Source organism: Podarcis bocagei, assembly GCF_964188305.1.
Source record: "Podarcis bocagei genome assembly, chromosome: 3".
In the NCBI taxonomy this organism is placed as follows: domain Eukaryota; kingdom Metazoa; phylum Chordata; class Lepidosauria; order Squamata; family Lacertidae; genus Podarcis; species Podarcis bocagei.
The window spans coordinates 107,887,106-107,912,351 of NC_138127.1; the positions used below are offsets into that span (position 1 = coordinate 107,887,106).

Here is a 25,246-nt window from a genome sequence, read left to right on the forward strand (position 1 = left end):
TAAGAAAGCCAACACACTTATCTTTAAGGTACATGTGGTTTTAATTTTTGGCAAACAAAAACTCACCAACTTTTAACAGCATGGAAAACATGGTCCGCCATCACGTTCGCGGCGCGCTGGCAGCTGGAGCCTTGATCACCTCCACCCACCTGGCGCCCGTTCCGCGCTCCTCTGCGGAGCCGAGCGCAGGCCCCGCTCCGGACGCTTGGGAAGCCTTTCTCTCGCACTGCCAGCCATGGCCCAGGGAATCTGCCCACCGCCACCGCCGCCTTTGCGCATCCGCCCCAGTGCATCCCCTGCGATTGTGAATATGCTGACCAATGCCCCCTTTGGAATCTGCAAGTAGCCCATATGCCCCCCCCATCTGGGCCCTGCTCCTGAGCCCCTCGGGGGGGGGGCAGAAAGAATGCAGTTGGTTAAGGCAGTGTTCCCCAACCTTGGGTCTCCAGCTGTTTTCGGACTGCAATTCCCATCATCCCTGACCACTGGTCTTGTTAGCAAGGGATGATGGGAGTTGTAGTCCAAAAACAGCTGGAGACCCAAGGTTGGGGAACACTGGGTTAAGGGAACCGTGGACTCAAAAAAGTTGAAAACCTCTGGGATAGGGGGAACAGGGGTTGAGTTTATGGGACCAAAGGAGGGTGGTCTGGGAACTGCTGGGCTAGACGATGCTGCCAGCCGTCAGCACAAAATTTCTCTGCTTGGTTGGGAGATTTGAGCACTAGGTGGCAGTGCTGAACTGCAATGGGTTGTCAGATGGGTTTGTAAATCTGGCTTGTTTTTCTCTCTGTTTTTCTCTTTCTCTCTCTCTCTCTCCCCCCCCCCCCCGCCTTTCAGGCTGTGTCACAATAAGCAGACGAAGGTGTACCTACCAGAGCCACCCTTCCCCCATGCGGAGGTAAGAGAATTGCCCGGCCCACCTGATCCCATCTCACGCAGGAGGGTGGGTGGAAGGAATGAGGGAGAAATTCCAGCCAGTTTGCATTTCCAGTGGACGCTCGGGTTTCGGACATGATCTGTGCGGGATGCACGTTCGCAACCTGCAGCTGCGCGTATGCGCATGCGCGACCGCTGAAACCTGGAAGTAACCCGTTCCGGTACTTCCGGGTTTCAGCAGTCCGTAACCCAAAAAAGGCGCCTGCTTCTTGGGAGAAAACCAATGACAAACCTAGACAACATCTTAAAAAGCAGAGACATCACCTTGCCAAAAAAGGTCTGTATAGTTAAAGCTATGGTTTTCCCAGTAGTGGTGTATAGAAGTGAGAGCTGGACCATAAAGAAGGCTGATGGCCGAAGAATGGATGCTTTTGAATTCTGGTGCTGGAGGAGACTCTTGAGAGTCCCATGGACTGCAAGAAGATCAAACCTCTCCATTCTGAAGGAAATCAGCCCTGAGTGCTCACTGGAAGGACAGATCCTGAAGCTGAGGCTCCAAGACTTTGGCCACCTCATGAGAAGAGAAGACTCCCTGGAAAAGACCCTGATGTTGGGAAAGATGGAGGGCACAAGGAGAAGGGGATGACAGAGGATGAGATGGTGGGACAGTGTTCTCGAAGCTACCAGCATGAGTTTGACCAAACTGCGGGAGGCAGTGGAAGACAGGAAGGCCTGGCGTGCTCTGGTCCAGGGGGTCACGAAGAGTCAGACACGACTAAACGACTAAACAACAACAACAACAACCCCAAAAAATGCAACCTGAAGTGTCTGTAACCCGAGGTATGAGTGTAAAGGGCTTTCCAAAACAGTACGAGACTAGAACATGGCCCTCTTTCAGAATTCACACTTCCTCAAATTTTGCAGTGCGCTCCTCCAGCCAGCATCTGCCGGTGTAAAGCGTGCATAAAAAGGCATATGATAGTGAAACGCATTTTAGGGGAAATTGCTTTTCAAAGATACGTAGTTCTGCAGAATTTCAGGAACTTACAGAAATGTCTTCCTCCCTTAAAATAATAAAAAAAAGTTTAGCTAAGAGTCTCCAGATGCAGAAAAAGTTCTCTGCCAATTGTCGCATTTTAAGGATTTGCCATTCAGTTGCAGGGGACTCTGTCGTTACTGAGAAGCTCTGTGGCTCTTTCTGATGATGCTATTTGACGCCTCTCAGAGGGATGTGGCTGAAACGTCATTACTGGGCAGTGGTTCGGTCCCTGCATTCTCTTTCTTTTTATTTCTTTTGCAGTTCTCCACATGTAGCTAATTTGGGGGTTATTTTGAGTCCCCAGATATGAAAGGGGCAGTACTGCCTCCTCTCATGTTCAAACCCATAAGTGCTAATATAGGCTTGCCAGATTTCAAGAAGTAAAAACCCTAGCATGGAAAATGGCCTTTTCCCCTCCCACTAAGGGCAGCCAGAGGGAGCAAGGGACATGAATTCAACCCACAGAGCACCTGCTTCCTTATCGATCTTCAAAAGGAGGTTTGAAATTTCTGGGTGTGAAGACCCACACAAAATGAATTGCCCATGTATTTTGGCCTTGCCAAAGACGGCATCCTAGATTTCTCCGATTTACAGCCTTGCTCATTGACCTTCCAAATGCTGCAACGAGGGACAAAAGTTGTTTTTATCGCCACCGGTTTAATCACCGGTGAACGACTCTGGGGTTGCAGCGCTCATCTCGCTTTAAAGGCCGAGGGAGCCGGCATTTGTACGCAGACAGTTTTTCCGGGTCATGTGGCCAGCATGACTAAGCCGCTTCTGGCGAAACCAGAAAACGCCATTTAACTTCACACCGGAGCGGTACCTATTTATCTACTTGCACTTTGACGTGCTTTCGAACTGCTAGGTTGGCAGCAGCAGCGACTGAGCAATGGGAGCTCACCCCATCATGGGGATTCGAACAGCCGATCTTCCGATTGGCAAGCCCAAGCAGCACAGTGGTTTAACCCACAGCGTCACCCTTGGGGCATAGGAATTCGTTTCCCCCCCCCAAAAAAATATATAGTCCAGACCCCCCACAAGGTCTGAGGGACAGTAGACTGGCCCCCTGCTGAAAACGTTTGCTGACCCCTGGTCTAGATGACCCTCAGGGTCCCTTTCAACAATTCTATGATTTTAATAACCCTTTTGAGATTATATGCCTTTTATTCGGCGTGTTTTGAGGTGAGGCTTCCTTTCAGGCGAGTCAAGTCCCCCAGCAGACTCACCCAGGCCACCTTTGGTGGAGGAAGAGCTGTCAAAACCTGCTACAGAAACCTGATGCTTCCCTTACTAATCCACAGGCAAATCTGACGGCATTTATGGCATCTCACAAACCCCTCTTTCCTTGTTGTGGAAAATGCCCGCCAGCACCTCTGAGGCAGGTTCTGCTTCCTTCAGGTTGTCTCTGAAATTTCAATAGCTGCTTGCAGGGGTCTCTCTCGCCCTCTCCCTCTTTCTTTCTCGCTCTCCATGAAATCCACATTTTGAAGTATAATCCTCATCTAGCACGTCCTTCGCTGGGCCTCCGACTCCCATTGCTGGAGGTAACGCTTAGATGTTGAAGAGCTGGCCTCGGCGGAGGAGAAATCTCTTCCATGCTTAATTACAGGCGCACTTGCAAGACGGAGGGCTTATTAACTCCCAGCGTGGCTCGCATGTGCGCATTTAGATTTCTTGCTAGGAAACGACTGGCGGTGTGTGTGTGTGTGAGCAACCATCTTGTAGAAAGAGGAGGGCACGCCAAATAGCTCATGAGACTCCCACTCTTGGGGTTGTGGGTTCGAGCCCCACGTCAGGCAAAAAAAAAATTCCTGCATTGCAGGGGGTTAGACTACATGGCCTTCAGGGCCCCTTCCAACGCTACAATTCCACAAGGCCTCTCAGGTGGTTTCCACTGAGCCTAGGACCCAGCTGATAACTGTCAGATACCAGGGGCGCAGGATCCTGCCTTGTATTGAGTCAGACCATTGGTCAACCCAGCTTAGCGTTAGCTAAGTTAAACTGTGGAACTCCCTGCCACCAACCTAGATGGCTTTAAAAGAGGATTAGACAAATCCATGGAGGAGGAAAGGGCCACTGATGGCTAGTAGCTAGTGTTGTTGTTTGTGCTGTGAACAGCACAATTACCCAGAAAGTTTTATCATTCCCCCTTTTTTGTACTTTTTTATATAAACTTTTATTAGTTTTTTAACTTATCATTTTCAACAGTAATTAAACATACTTTTACATCTTATTCCATTTTTTTGACTTCCATCAATCCTGCCTGAAAATTTTCCAATCTACGGTAATCTCTCAATATGCATTTCTTATCTTCCCTATTACATTTCAAACTCATAACCAATATCTCTATCTTTTTCTACTTCGTAACACTTCGTATATTTCTCCTTACAAAACTTCTTGTAGTCCTACTAGCGTAATTTGTTGATTACAGTTGCTCTTCAAATAATTCATATACTTCTTCCAATCTTCTGCAAATCTCTGGTCCCGCAGGTTTCGAATCCTTCCTGTCATTTTGTCCAATTATGCATAGTCCATTAATTTCGTCTGCCATTTCGTTGGAATACTCTTGCCGCAGTTGTTGCATATAAAAACAATTTAACATCTTGCCTTTTAATGTCCTGACCTATAATACCAAGTAAAAATGCTTCTGGTTTTTTTAAAAAAGGAAAGTTTTATCATTCCCATCAATATACAGTACAGTGAAACCTTGGTTGTCGAACGAAACACATTCCGGAAGACCATTCAACCTCCGAAACGTTTGACAACCGAGGCGCAAAGGGAGAATGTCAATTTCAGCAGTGAAAAGGAGGGGGGGAGACACACAGTGGAAGCCATTCAACTTCTGAGGCACATTCAAAAATTGAATCATTTACTTCCGGGTTTTCGGCATTTGGGTTCCAAAACGTTCGTCAAAGGAGATGTTTGACAACCGAGGTTCTACTGTAAGATTATTGCTATAACCTTGGTTGCCAATACACGAAAGAGTGTTTTAGCATCGATTGTATACCTACTATTTTAAAGCTATCGAGACGAATCACTAGTTTGGATCGTCGCTTTATGCTTTGGAATGAATTAGTGCGCGGCTGTTTTTGCAGGGACGTATTGGCACGCGTTTTTGCCAGGACGCTTTGAACACGTTTGCGTGCAAGAGAGGCACGCGAGCCGATTCCGTAGGTAGCGATAAATAACTTGCGTCGAGAGCGGTGCTCGAATGTCAATAAAGGAAGAACGCGGGAAAGGAGGTTTCTGACAGCCTCCCTTCTCTCCTTCCAGCTCATTCAGACGAACAAGCTCAAACATTACCCCAGCATCCACGGAGACTTCAGCAACGACTTCAAGCAGCCCTGCGTGGTCTTCACGGGACACCCCTCGCTCCGGTTTGGGGACGTGGTGCATTTCATGGAGCTGTGGGGGAAGTCCAGCCTTAACACCATTATATTTACAGGTAAGAGCCTGGCTGGGAGAGTGGAGCGCGGACTGACTCCAGCTACAAAAGCTGAGGCTGTTGAACAGATTCTTGGGCTGAAGTATTGTTTACGGGGGGTTGAGAGAGCTTGTTGCTGTTATTGATATTATTGTTGTATCTTTAGATAGATCTTATGGTTTACGTATAAATTGTTTCCGTTTGGTTGTTGTTTCCTTCAAACCGGAGGAGACCTGTGCTCTACGTGGGGCTACCTTTGAAGGTGACCCGGAAACTACAACTAATCCAGAATGTGGCAGCTAGACTGGTGACTGGGGGCGGCCGCCGAGACCACATATCACCAGTCTTGAAAGACCTACACTGGCTCCCAGTACGTTTCCGAGCACAATTCAAAGTGTTGGTGTTGACCTTTAAAGCCCTAAACGGCCTCGGCCCAGTATACCTGAAGGAGCGTCTCCACCCCCATCATTCAGCCTGGACACTGAGGTCCAGCGCCTAGGGCCTTCTGGCGGTTCCCTCACTGCGAGAAGCAAAGCTACAGGGAACCAGGCAGAGGGCCTTCTCGGTAGTGGCGCCCACCCTGCGGAACGCCCTTCCAGCAGATGTCAAAGAGATAAACAACTACCTGACATTCAGAAGTCATCTTAAGGCAGTCCTGTTCAGGGAAGTTTTTAATGTGTGATATTTTAGTGTATTTTTGGTCTCTGTGGAAGCTGCCCAGAGTGGCTGGGGAAACCCAGCCAGATGGGCGGGGTACAAATAATAAATTATTATTATTATTATTTGCATGTGTTTTGTCCGATCCCCCCCCCTCTCTTTCCATTTACAGAGCCCGACTTCTCCTATCTCGATGCCCTGGCTCCATACCAGCCGCTGGCTATGAAATGCGTTTACTGCCCCATCGACACCAGGCTGAACTTCATCCAGGTCTCCAAATTACTCAAAGAAGTCCAGGTACACCAGGCCAGACCTCTCTCCACTTAACGGGCCTCGCTGCAGAGCCAAGCTGGGCAGTTCCCACTAAACCAAGGCTAGGGCCTTCCAGGGCCAGCGATGGTGGGACATGGCAGCATCTCAAAGGCCACAGGCTCCCCATTCCTGCCCCAAACACTCGGCCATTTCCAGAACACAGCAGCTGTGCGTTGTAGAATCATAAGAGTTGAACAGGGGGTGGAAGGTCACCTGGCCCAATCGCAGGTTTGATGCAGGTGGCAGCCTCTGCCTGAAGACCTCCAGCCCAGGAGAGGCCACTTACCCTTCCTAGGCAATGGGTTCTATTGTTGAACCTATCTGACCGTCAACGTCAGAGCCGTCTTTCCCATAGGGCTTAGTGGTGCGTCGCGCCAGGGTGCCGGCCTCTCAGGGGCGCCCCAGGAAGTAGGGGGGCTGCGTGGCTTTGCTGGCAGCTTCCCCTTTCCCTGCACGCCTGCCAGCTGTGCCCCGCCAACCATAAGGAATGGGGGAAATTTATAACTTATCTTAAAGACCATTGTAAACAGTTAAATTTGTCACTAGGATTGGAATATCACTTGCCGTTTAAGAGTGAATTCTGGACACAACGGAGATCTAAAAGATTTGGATTGTTCTAAAAGATGCAGGAGGAAATGATGAATAAGAGGACCCACAAAGGAGAGGATGCAAGTCCAGGAGATTCCTTGGAATCTTGTTTTTATGATCTATGTTCGATATACGATTGCAAAATTTTGATTTGAAAAATCAGATAAATTATTATTTTTTTTTCAAAGAAGAAAGAGGTTCTTGTTTTGATACATGTAAACCGCTTTGTGATCTTTGGATGAAGGACAACGTATAAAATAAATGTAATAAATTATAACAAGGCATCTACCGCAGGGGCTTACGGATCAGGGCATGGATGTGTGTCTGTCCCTTGACTCTGTATTTTCCTCCCTCCCTCCCCATGGCAGCCTCTCCACGTTGTTTGTCCGGAGCAGTACACCCAGCCCCCTCCCAGCCAGGCCCACCGCACGGACTTGATGGTCGACTGTCTGCCCCCACCCATGTCCTACCGCAGAGCTGAGGTGCTGACCCTCCCGTTCAAACGCCGCTACGAGAAGATTGAAATCACACCAGAGGTGAGTGAGTGAGTGAAGGCGAACCAAGATATGGGGTGGAGGTGTGTTGGGGGGATGGACTGTCAGGAACTGGAATGAAGAGGAGGGGGAATGGTGGAGATCGCCTCCCCCTTCTCATGTAGCTGACAGGGAAGAGGGAGGCCGTGTAGAATTACAGCCAAACTATGAAGGAGATAGGGACGCGGGTGGTGCTGTGGGTTAAACCACAGAGCCTAGGACTTGCTGATCAGAAGGTCAGCGGTTCGAATCCCTGCGACGGGTTGAGCTCCCGTTGCTCGGCCCCAGCTCCTGCCAACCCAGCAGTTTGAAAGCACGTCCAAGTGCGAGTAGATAAATAGGTACCGCTCCGGCGGGAAGGTAAACAGTGTTTCCGTGCGCTGCTCTGGTTCGCCAGAAGCGGCTCAGTCATGCTGGCCACATGACCCGGAAGCTGTACACCAGCTCCCTCGGCCAGTAAAGCGAGATGAGCACCACAACCCCAGAGTCGGCCACGACTGGACCTAATGGTCAGGGGTCCCTTTATCTTTTAAGAGCTTTCTTGTTTCCTCCCTGCTTCTTGAAACCATCAGGGGTGGGGGGAGGGAGAGAATTCCTCAAGCCTGACTTGGACGTAGTGAGGAACCCAGGGGGCTGCCTTATCCCTTGGTTCCTCTAGCTCAGTGTTGTTCACACCGGCCGGCAGCAGCAGCAGCTTCTCTGGGATTTCAGGCAGGATTCGATCCCAGTCCCGAACCTGAGGATTGAACCTGGGGCCTTCTAAACGCAGAGCAGGTGTTCTCACCCTGAGCCACGGCTCCTCCTCAAATCTTTGGAAACCTGGGTCTTCACACCGACACAGGATTTCAGGCAGGACATTCCCAGACCTGCCTGGACATGCCAAGGATTGGGACCGCCTGCTTTAGTTGCAATTCCTACAAGGACACAGGTTGGACTATCAATGACCACTGGTGGCTCCTTCGAGCCGTATGATTCTGTGCCCACTCTCTGGATCATCACCTTGTTGTGGTGAATGGGCCTGCACGTTCCTATGACCCTTGTGAGTGAAGAAGAAGCAAAGATCACCAGTGTCGAAGCGATGATTCTTCAACATCAACTTCATCGGACTGCTCATGTGGTTTGGATGCCTGATGATCGTCTTCCAAAGCAACTGCTCTATTCCAAACTAAAATATGGAAAGCGTAATGCCAGTGGACAACAAAAGAGGTTGAAAGACTCTCTCAGAGCAAATCTTTAAAAAATGTAGTATAAACACCAACAACTGGGAAACACTGGCCTGCGAGCGCTCCAGTTGGAGAACAGCCTTTACCAAAGGTGTCATGGGCTTCAAAGATACTCGAACTCAGGACGCAAGGGAGAAACGTGCTAGGAGGAAGGCACGCTTGGCAAATCCACACCAGGATCAACTCCCACCCGGAAACCAATGCCCCCACTGTGAAAGGATGTGTGGATCCAGAATTGGCCTCCACAGTCACTTACGGACTCATTGTTAAAACCGTGTTTATGGAAGACAGTCTTCCTCGGCTACGAGGGATCGCCAAAGAATACGATGATTGTATGATTTAAGCATCTCATGGCTTGCAAGACAGCAGGATCATCCCCACCCGGGTCCAAACCCCAATTGCTGCTTTTAGCTGAGCATTTCTGGCAGCTGAGGCTAGTTTTGGTCCCAATCCTGGTGGCTTCATGTGACTTGCGTTCAAGGTGCTTGGAGGAGTCAGCTGCCACATAGTAGGCATTAGCCTAAAGAGGGAGCCATTTCTCTGTTTTGCCTGGCAACTGCACAGCCCACAAAAATACATAGAATCCTGGTTGGAAGGGGCCTCTAGTTCACCCCCAGAAACGCAGGAATCGGAGCTCAAGTATCCCTGACAGATGGACACCCAACGTCTGCTTGAAAAGCCCAGCACCTTCCCAGGTACTTTGTTCCACCACTGAACGCCTCTTATCGCCAGAAAGTTCCTCCTAAGGTTTAGTCAGAATCTCCTTTCTTGCAACTTGGTTTGGGTCTTCCCCTCCAGAGTAGCAGAAAAGAAGCTGCTCCCTCTTCCTTGTGACAGCTCTTCAGATATCTGAAGATGGCCATCATTCCAGTAAAGTGGTACCTTGGTTCTCAAACGCCTCGGTACTCAAACAGCTTGGAACCCAAACACTGCAAACCCGGAAGTAAGTGTTCCGGTTTGCAAACTTTTCTTGGAAGTTAAACGTGCTCCGTTTTGAAGCTTCCGAATTGAGTGCCACACTTCTGCTTTGAGTGTTACGCTGAGATCGGTCTCTTTTTTGCTATTTATTTTGCGTTTTTGGTTTTGCGACTGTGTGGAACCCAGTTCAGCTACTGATTGATGGTTGTGTGACTGCAGTACATGGTTTATTGCTTTCATTTTATGAATCAATGGTCTCGTTAGATAGTGGAATTCATGTTAAATTGCTGTTTTAGGGGTTGCTTTTAAAAGTCTGGAGTGGATTAATCCATTTTGCATTATTTTCTATGGGAAAGCGCGCCTTGGTTTTGGAACGCTTTGATTTTGGAATGGACTTCCGGAACGGATTAAGTTTGGGAACCAAGGCACCACTGTATTGCAGTGATTCACAGGCTGGCCTTGCGTGATCTCTGAAGAATCCGATGGAATCCCGTGGAATCCAGTTCAGCCTCTGATCTAAAGCACCGCCTTCTTACTTGCAAACAAACTTTGCACCACTTTACAAAGAGAGCCCACAAGCTGAAACTGCTCCCCCCCTTTTATTGCAGCTCAAAGGGGTGTCATTTAGCACAGGGTGTAAAAACGCAACGCAGAGCCCTGTGTGCAATTAACTAGCTTCCCTAACGAACGGAGGGCTTGCCCCCACTGCTGCATCTCCCCATCCAATTTAGAAGGGAGCGCCGATATGCTCATTTGCATTTAAAGAGCCCATTTGCCTGAATTGGAACTCCGAGTCCAGGAGCGTGTTTCTAATTGGGAAAATAATTGCCCCCCTTGCAGCAGACTCTCCATGTACTTAGCTGTTCTCGAAATGTGCTTATTTCTCTGGTCCCGTTAAGCCGAGGAGTCATACAATGAGGTGGTGGTTCTTTTCGGTGATGGTGGGGGTTGCATTGAACAGTAAAAGTCAGCCCCATCCAGAGGGGGCCCACTGGGCTTATGAATGTGCACTACCTAGGGGTGGGCTGTACCCCCTATGCTTAATTTCCCAGTGGGAAGATTTTGGTTTGCTTGAGAAATTATTGACACCCATGGAAAAATACTTATTCGTCCCAGTTTTGTATTTCTTTGACCAAATCAAAAGGTTGCTCAAGCAGAGCCATTTCCACCAGGAAAATACACTATAATAATAATAATAATAATAATAATAAAAATAATAATAATAATAATAATAATAATATAATAATAATAATAATAATAATAATAATAATAATAATAATAATAATAATAATAATAATAATAATAATAATAATAAAAATAATTTATTATTTATACCCTGCCCATCTGGCTGGGCTTCCCCAGCCACTCTGGGCGGCTTCCAAAAGAATATTAAAATACTATAATACATCAAACATTAAAAGCTTCCCGAAACAGGGCTGCCTTCAGATGTCTTCTAAAAGCATGGTACAAAACTTATCTCCAAACACCTGCTGTTAAAGCTATATGGGGTTTTGTGGTGGCAGCTGGGATCACTACAAAAGTGATGCGTTGAGCGCAGGAAGGTGCCTTAAACATTAGGGAGAACCTTCTGACAGTCTTCTTTTTCTTTGGCAAATTCCTCATAGCCAAGTAAGATGGTCTTCCATGAACACATTCTTAACAGTGAGTCTGTGACATGGAGGCCAATTCTGGATCCACACATCCTTCCACAGTGGGGACTTAGGTTTCCAGGTGTGAGTAAGCTCCTGTTGCTCTGTCCCAGCTCCTGCCTACCTAGCAGTTCGAAAGCACACCAGTGCAAGTAGATAAATAGGTACCGCTCTGGCGGGAAGGTAAACGGTGTTTCCATGCACTCTGGTTTCCATCACAGTGTTCTGTTGCACCAGAAGCGGTTCAGTCCTGTTGGCCACATGACCCAGAAAGCTGTCTGCAGACAAACGCCAGCTCCCTCAGCCTGAAAACGAGATGAGCGCCGCAACCCCATAGTCGCCTTTGACTGGACTTTACCATCCAGGGGCCCTTTACCTTTACCTACCTGATCACAGTGAGGGTTTGCCAAGTGTGCCTTCCTCTTAGCACATTTCTTCCTTTCGTCCTGAGTTTGAGCGTCTTCAAAGTCCATGACACCTTTGGTAAAGGCTGTTCTCCAACTGGAGCGCTCGCAGGCCAGTGTTTCCCAATTCTCGGTGTTTATACTACTTTTTTAAAGATTTGCCTTCAGAGTCTTTAAACTTCTATTGTTGACCACCAGCATTACGCTTCCCATTTTGTGATTCCTGACTTGCAGGGGGTCAGACTGGATTGCCCCCAGCCTTACGATTCTATGATTCCACGAGTCAGACCAATTTTCCGCCCAGCTCAGTGGTTCCCAAGCCCGCTCAGTGACTCGAGCCGTTCAGATGTGGGTCGCGATACTCTCCCTGCCCATCCTTCAGTGCCAGACAAGCCGCCCGCCGCCATCGTCCCCCCTGCCTGGCAAGCGCCTCCGCCCTTTCCGCTGTGTCCTTGGGAAATTAACTTCTACGGGTTTATGAAAGCCTCTCATCTAGGCAAAGGCACCTCCCTGCTTTATTCCTTAAACGTTTTCAAGCGGCCCTCGAGACTCATTACGGTCCCTGTAGCAGCAAAATGGCTTTAATGATGTCTGTGATGAAAGGCTTTTTAATAAAAAATTTAAAAGCCTCCGCTCGGCACACTCCCACCCCCGAAAAGGAAAGGAGGGGGGAGGACAGATCATGCTTGCCCGTCTACCGCAGGCCGGATCCTCTGCTCTTCCCACGTTCCTTCCAGGCCACAGAATACAGAGGTTCCAGTTTGCCTTCGCTGGATCGCTCTCTCCTTCTTCCCCTTAATGGCAGACCCCAATGCAACGCTGCTCAGAAACATACTGGGAAGCCAACATAGAATAATTAACAACTCATCAGCGAAACAACTGCAATCCATAAGACTCCTTTAACAACGCAACAGCTGAGAAATAGGCCGAGCATCACAATTAAAGCAAAAGTCTTTTTTATAAATTGCGTTATTGATTGTAAAAAAAGAGAAAAAAGTCAAGGGGGGAAAATCAAAGGATAATACAAATTACAAAAAACAAGTTAATTTCTTACAACACAAGTTCTACTATGACTTCCAGTCACCTCATCGAGGGTGACTTTTCATTATCACTCCATACTTCTCCCAATTTTTTTATTTTAATACGGTTTTCTATGTTCATGCAGGGGTCAGTCTAAGCCTGCCAGAGAATTCACATTTTTACAATGCCCTTTAAGATATTTTCTGTAAACGTCCCACTCTCTAATAAACGTTTCTTCTGTGTTATCTCTTAATTTTTCCCGTCATCCTTGCTCATTCTGTGTATTCTAATATATGACCTCAGGGTGCAGGGAAAGAAAGAAAGAAAGAAAGAAAGAAAGAAAGAAAGAAAGAAAGAAAGAGGTGGCAGTTGTGCAAATAATCCCTTTTTGGAGGCTTCCAGGGTCCCTGCATGCTTTAAAAGTTGCATTCTGTGGGAGGAGTGTTTTGCATCCTTCTGGTTTTCAGGAAAATAAAATTGCCTGACTGCACTTGAAGTGGCTAAATTTGCTCCTGTGTGTCTGTGTATAAAGTGGCTCCATCTTTCTTTCACCAGCTTGCAGATTCACTGGTGCCCACTGAGATGAAGCCGGGGATCTCCTTGGCGACCGTTACGGCTGTTTTGCACACAAAAGACAACAAACATGTGCTTCAGGTAAGGTGTGAATACTGGGGTGCTGGCAGGGGGAGGGTTTGGGTGAAGGCCGCTCCCCATGACTCCGATCCCTGGGGTTTCCCAGTTAGTTAACCAGCAGTTGCGCTCACCAAATCCCAGCAAAACCCCTGGGACAAAACGTTTCTCTTTTTTGTGTGTGCTGGGGTTCACAAGAGAAGCTGGACTCCTTAATCAAAATCAATTCCATTTTGGAACAAACAGCAGGCAGCCGAGAAGGATCCTGGGGCTCAGACCTATTAATTTTTATTGCTGTTTATTTGACTTGCGTTTCTGTGCACACACACGATAAACAGCTCAGAACTAAGGTAAGCTGAAAGTACCTCTCACCCCCTAAAAAATCTTCACAATTTAGATTTTATTAATTCTACCCTGCCCATCTGGCTGGGTCCCCCCAGCCCCTAAACAGGGCTGCCTTCAGATGTCTTCTAAAAGTCTGGTAATTGTTCTTCTCTTTGCCATCTGGTGGGAGGGCGTTCCACAGGGCAGGTGCCACTACCGAGAAGGCCCTCTGCCTGGTTCCCTGTAGCTTTGCTTCTCGCAGTGAGGGAACTGCCAGAAGTGTCTGGGTAGAACGATGGGGGTGGAGACGCTCCTTCAGGTATACTGGACCGAGGCCGTTTAGGGCACAATTAAATGCACAATTAAAGTGACAACATGGTTGTCAGGGAACTGCCATCACAGTCAGGAGTGGAGGAAGGGCTCCCGAGCGATGCCGGAGAAGGTCCCAGCAGGAAAAGAGGGGACTCAATGACCGGGGAAGGAAATCAGCGTTACACCAGGGAGAAGGGCGGGCAGAGGCGGGTTTCGGAGGGATGGCTCCAGGACTCTTCGCCAGAGACCAGCGGGGAGAGCATTGGTCCTCCACTGCCCACACCCACCCTGCGCAGAAAACTTCCGCGCAGGGAGGCTAGGCGGAGACTATCCGTCAAGGAACTTTTATGTTGGAAGTAGTTCAGGAAACGCCCACTGACGGATTCTGCCAGTGACTGAGACAGACGCGGAATCAGGACTGTCCAGCCAGGGAAAGGTTTATCCAGGCAACCTCACCGAGAGTGGCGGCAACTTACGCACGAGCAACCCCCAATTCCCATTACAATGGTTTTAAAGCAGGAGAAGTCAATCCTTTTTTATGCATCAGACTTCCCCAACCGGGCACTCTCCATATGCTTCAACCATCTCTGAACAGTTTGCAGGGAAAAAACCATAAAGCTGTACATCCATCTCCTTTGACAGCTGCCCCCCAAGCCTCCCCAGCCTCAAGGGGGCAAGAAGAGGAAGCGGGTGGCAGATGAAGTTCCGGAGCTGAAACCCGTCAAGCCTTTGCTGAGCGGCTCCATCCCCATGGACCAGCTGGTGCAGACCCTGGAGAAGGTAAGCAGCAGCCGCCTTCATGGCCAGAGCACCGGGGAGGCGGTTGGCACCCGTCCGCCTCGAGAGACAATGGCATGCGCCTCCGGGGGTGAGAGACAATGGAGTGCGTCTCCGGGGGTGAGAGACAATGGAGTGCGCCTCCGGGGGGTGAGGGACAATGGAGTGCGCCTCCGGGGGTGAGAGACAATGGAGTATGCCTCCGGGGTGTGAGGGACAATGGAGTGCGCCTCCGGGGGTGGAAGTCAAACCGCTGTGTTTGTACATCTTATAACAATCTAATGCAATACAAAAATGTGATAATAAAACATAACTTTAAAATAGGTAACCTCCATCAGAAAAGTTAAATTCAACAATCATTAGAATAGTATAAAATAATATCAACATATAAAAGTTAAACAGAAATCCACCCAACAGTTACAGTAATATCTAAACTATAACCAATAAAACAACGGCAAGCCACAGTACATAAAACAATACACTATACATTGAGAAGCAGAGAGTGGGGCAAGGCAGGTGGAAGGAGGCCTGGCCTGATGGAGTCTCCCCCCTCACCTGGGCAGTGTGTCTGGAGGTCCGGGGTGTGCTGGGCCCAGGGGTAACCCGAGCAACGCCGTCCAGGTCCAGTCCAGAATACAAAGGTTCCACTAGGAGTCAGTCCGACAGGGCCAAGGCAGGACACCAGGCAGGAAAACCAGGCAGGGTCAGGCACAGGATCACAGGCAGGATCTGGCATACAGCAACATTGCGCCCGCAACCTGGGGCAGGGTCCAGCAGCCTTTTATCTCTGTCGGGGTAACGGCCAGTCCTAATCCCTTGGCCACTCACCTCCCTGTCTTACCAGAAGGCGAGCACTCCTCCTGCGAGTACTCAGGTCTCTCCTTCTCTCAGACCTCAGTCTCTGCAGCTCGGGAGACGGCGGTGGGTTCCTAGACCCAGAGGCCGCCTCAGCCTCCCCTGACCAAGCCAGTAGTGGAGCAGCTGTAAGTGATGGCCCAGCTGGAGGCAACGAGGTCATCCCCGCATCTGGAGCCAGGGCAGGATCAGGCCCCTGACTTGGCCCAGCTGGTGTTTGCTGCAGGGGAACCTTTGCAGACTGGGACTCTTCAGAATCAGGCCCCAGACTTGGTTCAGATGATGCCTGAGGCAAAGGATCCGGTGCGGACTGAGACTCCTCTGGTTCTGGGTCTGAAGCCCAAGTCCCAGGACATCACACTGGGCTGCCCAGACGACAAGACCCCCCTCTCGGCATTGTCCATGGGGTCCAAAGGAAAGCAGAGCAAGATGTTTGGCCCCTGCCCAGGGGCCCTTTACCTTTTAAATATAATTCTGGCAAGGGGCGGCCGACCCCTGTACACCTTTGTTCATGCTGAGTCATAGAACCGGAGAGTTGGACAGGGACCCAAATGGACCCAACTCCCTGGAATGCAAATCCTCCCATTTGCCACACTGCCTCTGGTTTGCCAGCTGAGCACCTCCCCCTTCCCTTTTCCCTGTCCCTCTGCAGCACGGCTTCAGCGACGTGAAGGTGGAGGACACCCCGAAAGGCCACATCGTGCTCTTCCAGGACGTGGAGACCCTCATCCGCATCGAGGAGGACTCCACGCACATCATGTGCGAAAGCGACGAGGCGCTCCGGGTGAAGCTGCAGGAGCTGGTCCTCAAATTCCTGCAGAAGTTCTGAGACCTTGGCCTGCCATGGAGTCCCCCCAGCAGGGTCAGGAAAAAGGAAGGGGCTGCTGACCCAAGGGGAGAGCAGAGAGGCTCATTTTACAATGGCAACAAATTGCACGGTTCTCCAGAGTGTGTCTGCCGGGGCTGCCGTGCCATTTCGAAAGCCAGGAATAATTAAACAGGCACAATTTTCGCACTATCGTGACACAACGATGGAGGCAGCTGTCCCATATCTCCCCACCCCAAATGCCGACATCGCTGGGGCATTTTGTAGAATTCCAGCAGGCTGCTTAGCAGACCTCCATGGCCCCTGGTAGAAGGGGGGGCAGGGGAGGAGACACAACTTTTTGTAAACAAATAAACAAACAGGTAGTGCTCATGAACTGCACTTCCTGTTCCATTCTCAGGAAAGTTTAACAGAACTCTTTTGGACTACACCTCCCATCAGCCCCAGCCAGCAAGGGGGGATTGTTTACCAAAATACCTGGCAGGTACCAGCTTGGCAAAAGTTGAATTAAAGCATTTTCTCTCCCCACACCCCCACCCCCATTTTGGAAGGGAGCAGCCCCTATTATTTCTAAATGAAGTATTTTGCTTTAAGGTTGTGACGTTACGTTTTCTCTGCCTGTCAGTTCTCCTTTGTGTTTTAATACTGATTGTTTACTCAAAGCAATGCTTTTTTTTCTAAAATAAAACCGAGAGACCCGGTCATAGTTTATCCCTTTTTTATTAAAAGAGACGACCACCTTATTGTTGTGGGCTTCCAAGACTGCATTGGGCATCAATAAAGGATGTCCAGAGGAGGGCAACCAAATAAATCAGTAAAGGATGTCCAGAGGAGGGTAACCAAAATGGTCAAAGGCCTGGAAACGATGCCTTATGAGGAACGGCTAAGGGAGCTGGGCATGTTTAGCCTGGAGAAGAGGAGGTTAAGGGGTGATATGATAGCCATGTTCAAATATATAAAAGGATGTCACATAGAGGAGGGAGAAAGGTTGTTTTCTGCTGTTCCAGAGAAGCAGACACGGAGCAATGGATCCAAACTACAAGAAAGAAGATTCCACCTAAACCTTAGAAAGAACTTCCTGACAGTAAGAGCTCTTCGACAGTGGAATTTGCTGCCAAGGAGTGTGGTGGAGTCTCCTATTTTGGAGGTCTTTAAGCAGAGGCTTGACAACCATATGTCAGGAGTGCTCTGATGGTGTTTCCTGCTTGGCAGGGGGTTGGACTCAATGGCCCTTGTGGTCTCTTCCAACTCTATGATTCTATGAAAGGCTTTTCTTAAGGAGTGTGGTCAGATAACCAGCTCACTGGTGTTTTGAATTAGTGCATTTTTCACTCCATAAGATGCACCTGACCATAAGACGCACCTAGTTTTTAGAGGAGGAAAACAAGGGAAAAAAATTCTGAAAGAAACAGTGGATGTATGATTTTTGTGGTTCATGCTGTGGCCACAGACATGATATGTGATTTGACGGTGAGTTTGGGGTAGCCCAAAGCAAAAATCCTGAGGATCCATCTGGATCTGTGCTTTGTAACCATGTTTTTGCGCCATTGCAGCCCCACAAAACAGTGGATGCGTGTGTTTTTTGGTGCAGGCTGTAGCCATGGACATGCTATGTGATCTGATGGTGAATTTGGGGTGGCCCAATTCAAAAATCCTGAGGATCCATGGGCTTTTCCCTCCCCCCTCCCTGGCAGCCTCCTTTATCGCTAGAGTCCCTTATCTCCCTCCCAATCGCTTGCTGATCAGCTGCTCAGCGGCTTTGTTTCAACACCCCCTTCCTTCTTTCAAAAAAAAACAACAAAAAACACAATCTGCTTTTTGCCCCTGGGCAATTCAACTCCAGGGACCACGCGTTCACTCCATGAGATGCACAGACATTTCCCCTTACTTTTTAGGAAGAAAAAAGTGTGTCTTACGGAGCGAAAAATAAGGTAGTTGCAGGTCCTTTCTGGATCCTGTGTAGTATGTTCACGGGGAGGGAATTCCAAAGGGTTTGGGAGCCACAACAGGATTGGACCTCCTGATAAGATGGCAGTGCTGGCTCCTTTTCTCCTGGTCCAGCAGCCTGTAAGCACACCTGGGCTCCAAATGCATAATGAGCTCCCCCAACGAACGGAAAGAGAGACCGTTAAGGAGAGATCAGACCAGAGTGATTGGCGGCTGTGGGAATAGCCAAACCTCAAAGCCACCATCTCATCGGCCTGCCTTGCAAGTGGTGACACCTGTCTGAGTCTTGTATTAATCGCCTGCCTAATAGCCTCCGATTTCCCTCTGCCTTATATATATTTACAATTTCTAATCACAGCCATATTTTACTGCAACCTGCTGTCAAGGCAGCAGCGATCCTTCACTGGTTGACTGCAGAAGTTTCGTTCTGTCGGTAATTGATAGCTTTTGCTTTCCACCACTTCCTTTCCTTCCTGGACGCCATTCATTATTAACTGCAGGGCAGAGAGAGAGAGAGAGGTGGGGAGGAATAATCCAATTACATTCCAAGTTTTAACAGGCTTATTCCAGAGCCCCGGGAATTCTGGATTTGTGCACGTTGGTGCTCATTAGCTCTCACAGGCTCCCAGCTGTCACTTGTTTCAAAAAGCAAGGTGCTAGTCCACATGGAACTGAAGGCAACGGTAAAAATGTGGAGACAGGTTTGTGCCTGGATGAGTGCTTCCCCCAAAATCCATCCTTATAACCTGCTAGGATAGACATGGAAGCAAGAGGAAAATTTCAATCATAGTTCAGTGGCCTGGATCCAATATTTTTGCATGTCTGTGACTGGGGAGCACCGTCCTCCTCCAACAGAGCAGTAAAACAAACAAAAAAGGAGTTTGTACTCTGACTCTCGTTTTACACTGTATGGGAAATGTGATTCCTCATCTTCTTTTTTAACATTTAAAAATTGTGCTGCACGTGCCAATATAGTTGATTATCTCATCACAAGTAGAGCTGTTTTGCGATTAAGAGTAACTTACAACACCCCAGAAATGCAGCGCAGTGTTAGTACTGCCAGTTATAGGTGGGGCCGGAGGCCGCTTTGCCTTTCCAGCCAATTTAATTTAATTCCACACACGAACACACATATCCCAGCCCAAATCCAGTGTTCAAGCAGCACAGACAAGTTGTATATTCCAATATTTTAAAAGAGGAAATGTGTTACATGCAAACTAAGAACAGGCACTTGCATAGCTAGCAAACCGTTTCCCATAATTTGCAAACCTGTGTTGCCCAGATGCTGAGACTTGGGGGTTTGACCAGCTCAGGATAGTGGGGTGGGGTGGACCCTAATCCGGTCAGCTGCTGATCTCTGTGCTGGTGGCCTGCAAAGCAGGAGGGAGAAAGATTTGTCGTCGTCCCCCACCCTGTGCAACCCAGTTTGCATCGCAGTGCTGCAAGCCCCGCAGAGCGAGGCCGAAATCCCAGGTGTGGGAATTGCCTTTTCGGAGCCCGAGAAGAAAATGCTGTTTATTCCTCGCTGCAGCCGGCGACACCGGTTCCACGTCCATCACATTTATGCTAAATTGAAATAACACAGATGCAAACAAATTGGAACAGCAAGGGGCTGGAGACCTTCGCTGTGCAGAAACAGCACACAGAAGCTGATGTCTGAAATCGGGAACAAATTCCCCACTGGGGCCCACAGCGAGAACCTGCAATGAGCTGCTCAGTGGGGCACAGAGCGAGTGAGCAGAGGCACGTTGGAGTGGGGGGGGGGAGCAAGAAAGCTTTCTATTCTCATCCACCCCACTGACAAGGTCTCTGCCGCCTCCCCCGGCAACACACCGCCTCCATTTCTGTATTTTCTTGGGTCTGTTGCCAAAATCTATAGCTGAACAGAACGTTTTCCTTGGTAGTTCCTCCAAGCTGGGGAGTGTGGGATGCATAGGTAAAGGTAAAGGGACCTCTGACTGTTAGGTCCAGTCGTGGCCGACTCTGGGGTTGTGGCGCTCATCTTGCTTTATTGGCCGAGGGAGCTGGCGTACAGCTTCCGGGTCATGTGGCCAGCATGACTAAGCCGCTTCTGGCAAACCAGAGCAGCGCACGGAAACGCCGTTTACCTTCCCGCCGGAGCGGTTCCTATTTATCTACTTGCACTTTGACGTGCTTTCGAACTGCTAGGTTGGCAGGAGCAGGGACCGAGAAACGGGAGCTCACCCTGTCGCGGGGATTCGAACCGCTGACCTTCTGATCAGCAAGTCCTAGGCTCTGTGGTTTAACCCACAGCGCCACATAGGTCCTAGCTAAGGCTAGGATTCCCCAACCCATCGCTGTAATTGCAAATGGAGGTGGGAATTAGTTTCTCAGTCTATTTTAGCTGAGAAGGGACGGGAAGGGAGTTTGGTGGCCTTAGCTAGGACCAGGACAGAAGTCCTCATAGAGAAAGGGGAAATAAACACTATGCAATAGTCTGTTACCGGGCAGTCTCAACACCGAGTAAGAAAGAAAATCAAGCTGCTAGGCAGATGTCAGTGGAAACAGAAGGAAACTAAATGCGGCGTTCATTCACAAAAGTGTTGATAACACAGACATCTTGGCATTGGTAAGCCAAGTAATGGATTTCTTTCCAGTATAATTAAAGAACTAGGCCACCCAAGGCTCTGCTGCTCAGAAGACAGGGTGGCATGTTCACTGTAATTTAGGGGTGTCCAGGTGCTGCCTTTTCACACCCACAGCAGAATTTTGCTTGCACAATAATAATAATTATTATTAATAATTTATTATTTATACCAGGCCCATCTGGCTGAGTTTCCCCAGCCACTCTGGGCGGCTTCTAACCAAGTGTTAAAAACAATACAGCATTAAATATTAAAAACTTCCCTAAACAGGGCTGCCTTCAGATGTCTTTTAAAGATAAGGTAGCAGCTTATTTCCTTATTTTGGAGGTGGAGACGCTCCTTCAGGTATACTGGACCGAGGCTGCATAGGGCTTTCAAGGTCAGCACCAACACTTTGAATTGTGCTCGGAAACATACTGGGAGCCAATGCAGATCTCTCAGGACCGGTGTTATATGGTCTTGGTGGCCGCTCCCAGTCACCAGTCTAGCTTCCGCATTATGGATTAATTGCAGTTTCTGGGTCACCTTCAAAGGTAGCCCCACGTAGAGCGCATTGCAGTAGTCCAAGCAAGAGATAACTAGAGCATGCACCACTCTGGCGAGACAGTCCATGGGCAGGAAGGGTCTCAGCCTGCGTACCAGATGGAGCTGATAAACAGCTGCCCTGGACACAGAATTAACCTGCCCCTCCATGGACAGCTGTGAATCCAGAATGACTCCCAGGCTGCGCACCTGGTCCTTCAGGGGCACAGTTACCCCATTCAGGACCAGGGAATCCTCCACACCTGCCCGCCTCCTGTCCCCCAAAAACAGTACTTCTGTCTTGTCAGGATTCAACCTCAATCTGTTAGCCGCCATCCAACCTCCAACCGCCTCCAGGCACTCACACAGGACCTTCACTGCCTTCACTGATTCTGATTTAAAAGAGAGGTAGAGCTGGGTATCATCCGCATACTGATGAACACCCAGCCCAAATCCCCTGATGATCTCTCCCAGCGGCTTCATATAGATATTAAAAAGCATGGGGGAGAGGATGGAACCCTGAGGCACCCCACAAGTGAGAGCCCAGGGGTCTGAACACTCATCCCCCACCACCACTTTCTGGACACGGCCCAGGAGAAAGGAGCATAAACAACTTCCCCTTCCTTCTCCCCTGATGCCCCCCGATGGATTCTCAAAATCCGCTCCAGAGGACTGTCCAGAACAAATGGGGGGGGGGGGCAGGAGAAGAGGAGAGTGTGATTGGTCCCATTTCTCTCCTTCAGACAAGGTGGGAAATCTCTCCTCCGGCAAGATCAACTTCCTTCAGAATAAAACCACCCGGCCTTTATTTGAAAGCATGAACTATTCTTAACTGGGAGCTGCGTTGCTTAAAATAAACAGTGATAGTGCAAAAACAGCCTCGCCCTGTGTTGCTCAAGAGCTCGTCCTCAAATTTGTTTTGACTGCATATCACACAAAAATCCCCTTCCACGTTAAATATTGTATTAACTGATAGCATTGGATTAAAACTCCAGCCTCACGCTAGAAAGGTGATTTATGATCTGCTTTTCCTTTCAGAGCAAGTCTGATTTCTCTCTTATTCTAGGCAGCAGCAGCAGAAGAGTAGGGGGCTGTGTGTCCCCTCGTAGGGATGTGGGGTAGAAAATGGGAAGGGGGAGCTGGAGGTGGGGGCAGGGAGAATTCCCCCAGACCCATGGCATGGTTGGAAATGGCTCAGCTCCTCCTCCCCATTCATCCTGGTCCTTGGCCAGTTCCCTGCAAGTTTATTTGCCAGTCCTAATGGCAAGTTTATTTTTAAAAGGGGGGGGGGGAGAGCCAGAGACATTCAATGTTGTAATGCAGAAGTTTCCCAACTCTCCACCCCACCCTGACCACTTTTTTTGTTTTGGTGGGATACTTGATGTATTTTATGACTGTTGAAGTAATTGCAATGAATCGTGCTCTGCGAGGTTCAATCTTTTAATTCTAGCTTCCCATTCACCTTGCTGCTAATCTTCTCCACTCCTTGCAAGCGTCTTCTCCTCTCAAACTTCCCTTCTGGGCAGAGGGACACATTCTAAGAACAATGGAGCAACCCCTGTCCCTGCCGTTGTGCACAGAGATGCCACGGACCACAGTTTGGGAACCCTCCAAATTAATGCATTGATGCATTAATTCCTGAATTGCAGGGGGCTGGACTAGATGGCCCTCGGGGTCCCTTTCCAACTGTACAACTTGTTTAATGTATGGTCATACCTTGGGTTAAAGACGCTTCAGGTTAAATCTTTTCAGGTTGCGTCCTGCGGCGACCTGGAAGTAACAGAACGGGTTACTTCCGGGTTTCGCCGCTCGCGCATGCGCAGGCGCTCAAAATGATGTCACGCACATGCACAGAAGCGGCGGATCTTGACCCACACCCACGTAGGCGCGGATTGCTTTCTGCTCAGGTTTCAAATGGGGCTCTGGAATGGATCCCGTTCGCATCCAGAGGTACCACTGTATCATCTAGTTTGGCCTGTAGGCAAGTCCCTATGCCTCCTACAGCCTCAGTAGCCCCCTGTCTGGAGTAAGGGGATAATGTTGGCATCTGTCTGTCTTGGGAAACTATGGAGGAGGCTGCTTTTGTGAAGTCACACTGCTGGAGAGTCACAGGGCCTTGCTGTAGCTGTAGAGACTGATACTGGAGAGACATGTTTTGTTGCAGCTGGAGGCTTCCGGTTGTGTTGCTGCAGATTCACCAGGGCAATTATTCTCTCTGTGCTCCTCCCAGCAGTCATTCCTAGTCTGACTTGACTGCCTGTCTCCAGGCACTGCGGTCATCTGTAAGAGATGCTCCCCTAGCTTACAGAGGGGTTGTGGGGGAAATTAAGTGCTTTGAACATTTGAAAGCATGATATTGAATGTTCAATAGCATTACCGCCTGCCCGAACGATAACTTCAAAATAGTCTCAGTAACTTACTGCGATACCCTCAATAACCTGTTGTCAGGGGTTCAGAAGCAGAGACGCAGAGAAGGGAGGAGACAGAGAGCGAGGGGGAGGAATACGAAGGAAAGATGAGTGGGGATGACGAACCGAGATCGCCGAGCTTATCCAGTGAGTCCGAGGATTCCCAGAAGGGAGCGCCAGCAGTCAGAGCAAGGGGGGAAAGCAGGGGGACACCCCAGGAAGAAGGGTCCAGAGAGGAATCAGAGAGCAGCAGTTGGAGATCGGGACCCACGTACCCAGACGGGAACAGTGGGGAGAAAGGGGACCAGATATCGGGTTCCGGAGGCTTTCAGAAGGAGGGAGGGCATGAGTCAGGAGTAGTCACGCCCACCTCGGGGAGCGACGAAACGATCAAGAGGAAGGTTGAGAGTTGGGCGCGCGCGCCAAGTTCAAATGTAGCGGAAGCTGGCGCAGTAAGCAGCCCAGAGAGTGAACCAGGTCCCAAAGCCCGCCGCAAGGAGGCGGAAGGGTCAGGGGGGTCCGCGTCAGAAGAGAGTAGGAAAAAGGAGACCCCGGGGGGCAGAAGGACCCAGAGACGGAGGGAAAGGCGCAGGAGGTGGAGCAAGGCTAGGGTATTAAGCTGGTGTGCTAGAGGCGGAGACTCAGACGGGTCTTCGCCGGTCTGACCTAGAAGAAGTAGGGCTGCATATCGCAGTTTGGAAATGGAAGCTGTAATCCAATAAAGACTCTTTTAACCTGAACGCTGGCTAACGTGGTCCTATGTGAGCTGGGACTGAGTGGCAGCCCTGACAGTAAGACCCGTCTCTTTTAAGCTTCGGACACCTGATACCTCGCAGCGGAGGCAGACGCAGCGAGAGGAGGAAATTGGTGTTTGGGAGCGAGCTCACAACGGTTGGCAGAGATGACGGAAGCAGAGAAAATTTTAGCGCTGCAACAGGCAGTGACCCAATTGAACGCGGAGGTACAGGCATCCAAGAAAAGGGAGGAGGATGCGGCAGCCGCCTACAGATCTCCACGCCAGGTTTGAAGCATTGGTTAAGCATGGGCAGCCAGGACCCAGACCGGAGGGGGTTGGGTTGGCACGGAGAGCAGGAGGGCTTGTGGCTCACTTCGATGGGAATTTACAACAGTACCCCAATTTTCGAGCAGACGTAATGTGCGCACTGCAACTGCTGGCGAAAGACTTTAGGGATGAGGAAGAGAAAGTGGGGTTTATACTATCCCATTTGCATGGGGATGCTAAAGCGTGGCTACGCAATTTGTGGAGGGATAAAGATCCGGCGCTTCAGAATGCAGATGCCTTTATCAAAGCGATGGATGCGTGCTTTTTATCTACCATTGACGTGGATCTTGCCCGACGGGAGATTCATGGACTGAAACAAGGGAGGGCGAGCGT

General features: G+C 49.4%; 1 protein-coding gene across 1 annotated transcript in view; it reads left to right on the top strand.

Annotated features, from left to right (window-relative positions):
- INTS9 (integrator complex subunit 9) overlaps positions 1-17,071 on the top strand; it is a 69,030-nt gene extending 51,959 nt beyond the window's left edge. Inside the window, exons 11-17 of the mRNA XM_081188596.1 lie at positions 838-898; positions 5,189-5,360; positions 6,169-6,293; positions 7,265-7,432; positions 13,199-13,297; positions 14,552-14,689; positions 16,194-17,071. Coding sequence (XP_081044722.1) covers positions 838-898; positions 5,189-5,360; positions 6,169-6,293; positions 7,265-7,432; positions 13,199-13,297; positions 14,552-14,689; positions 16,194-16,370 — 940 coding nt within the window. The 3' untranslated portion in view covers positions 16,371-17,071. The remainder of the gene's footprint in view (positions 1-837; positions 899-5,188; positions 5,361-6,168; positions 6,294-7,264; positions 7,433-13,198; positions 13,298-14,551; positions 14,690-16,193) is intronic.
- The last annotated feature ends 8,175 nt before the right edge of the window (positions 17,072-25,246 follow it).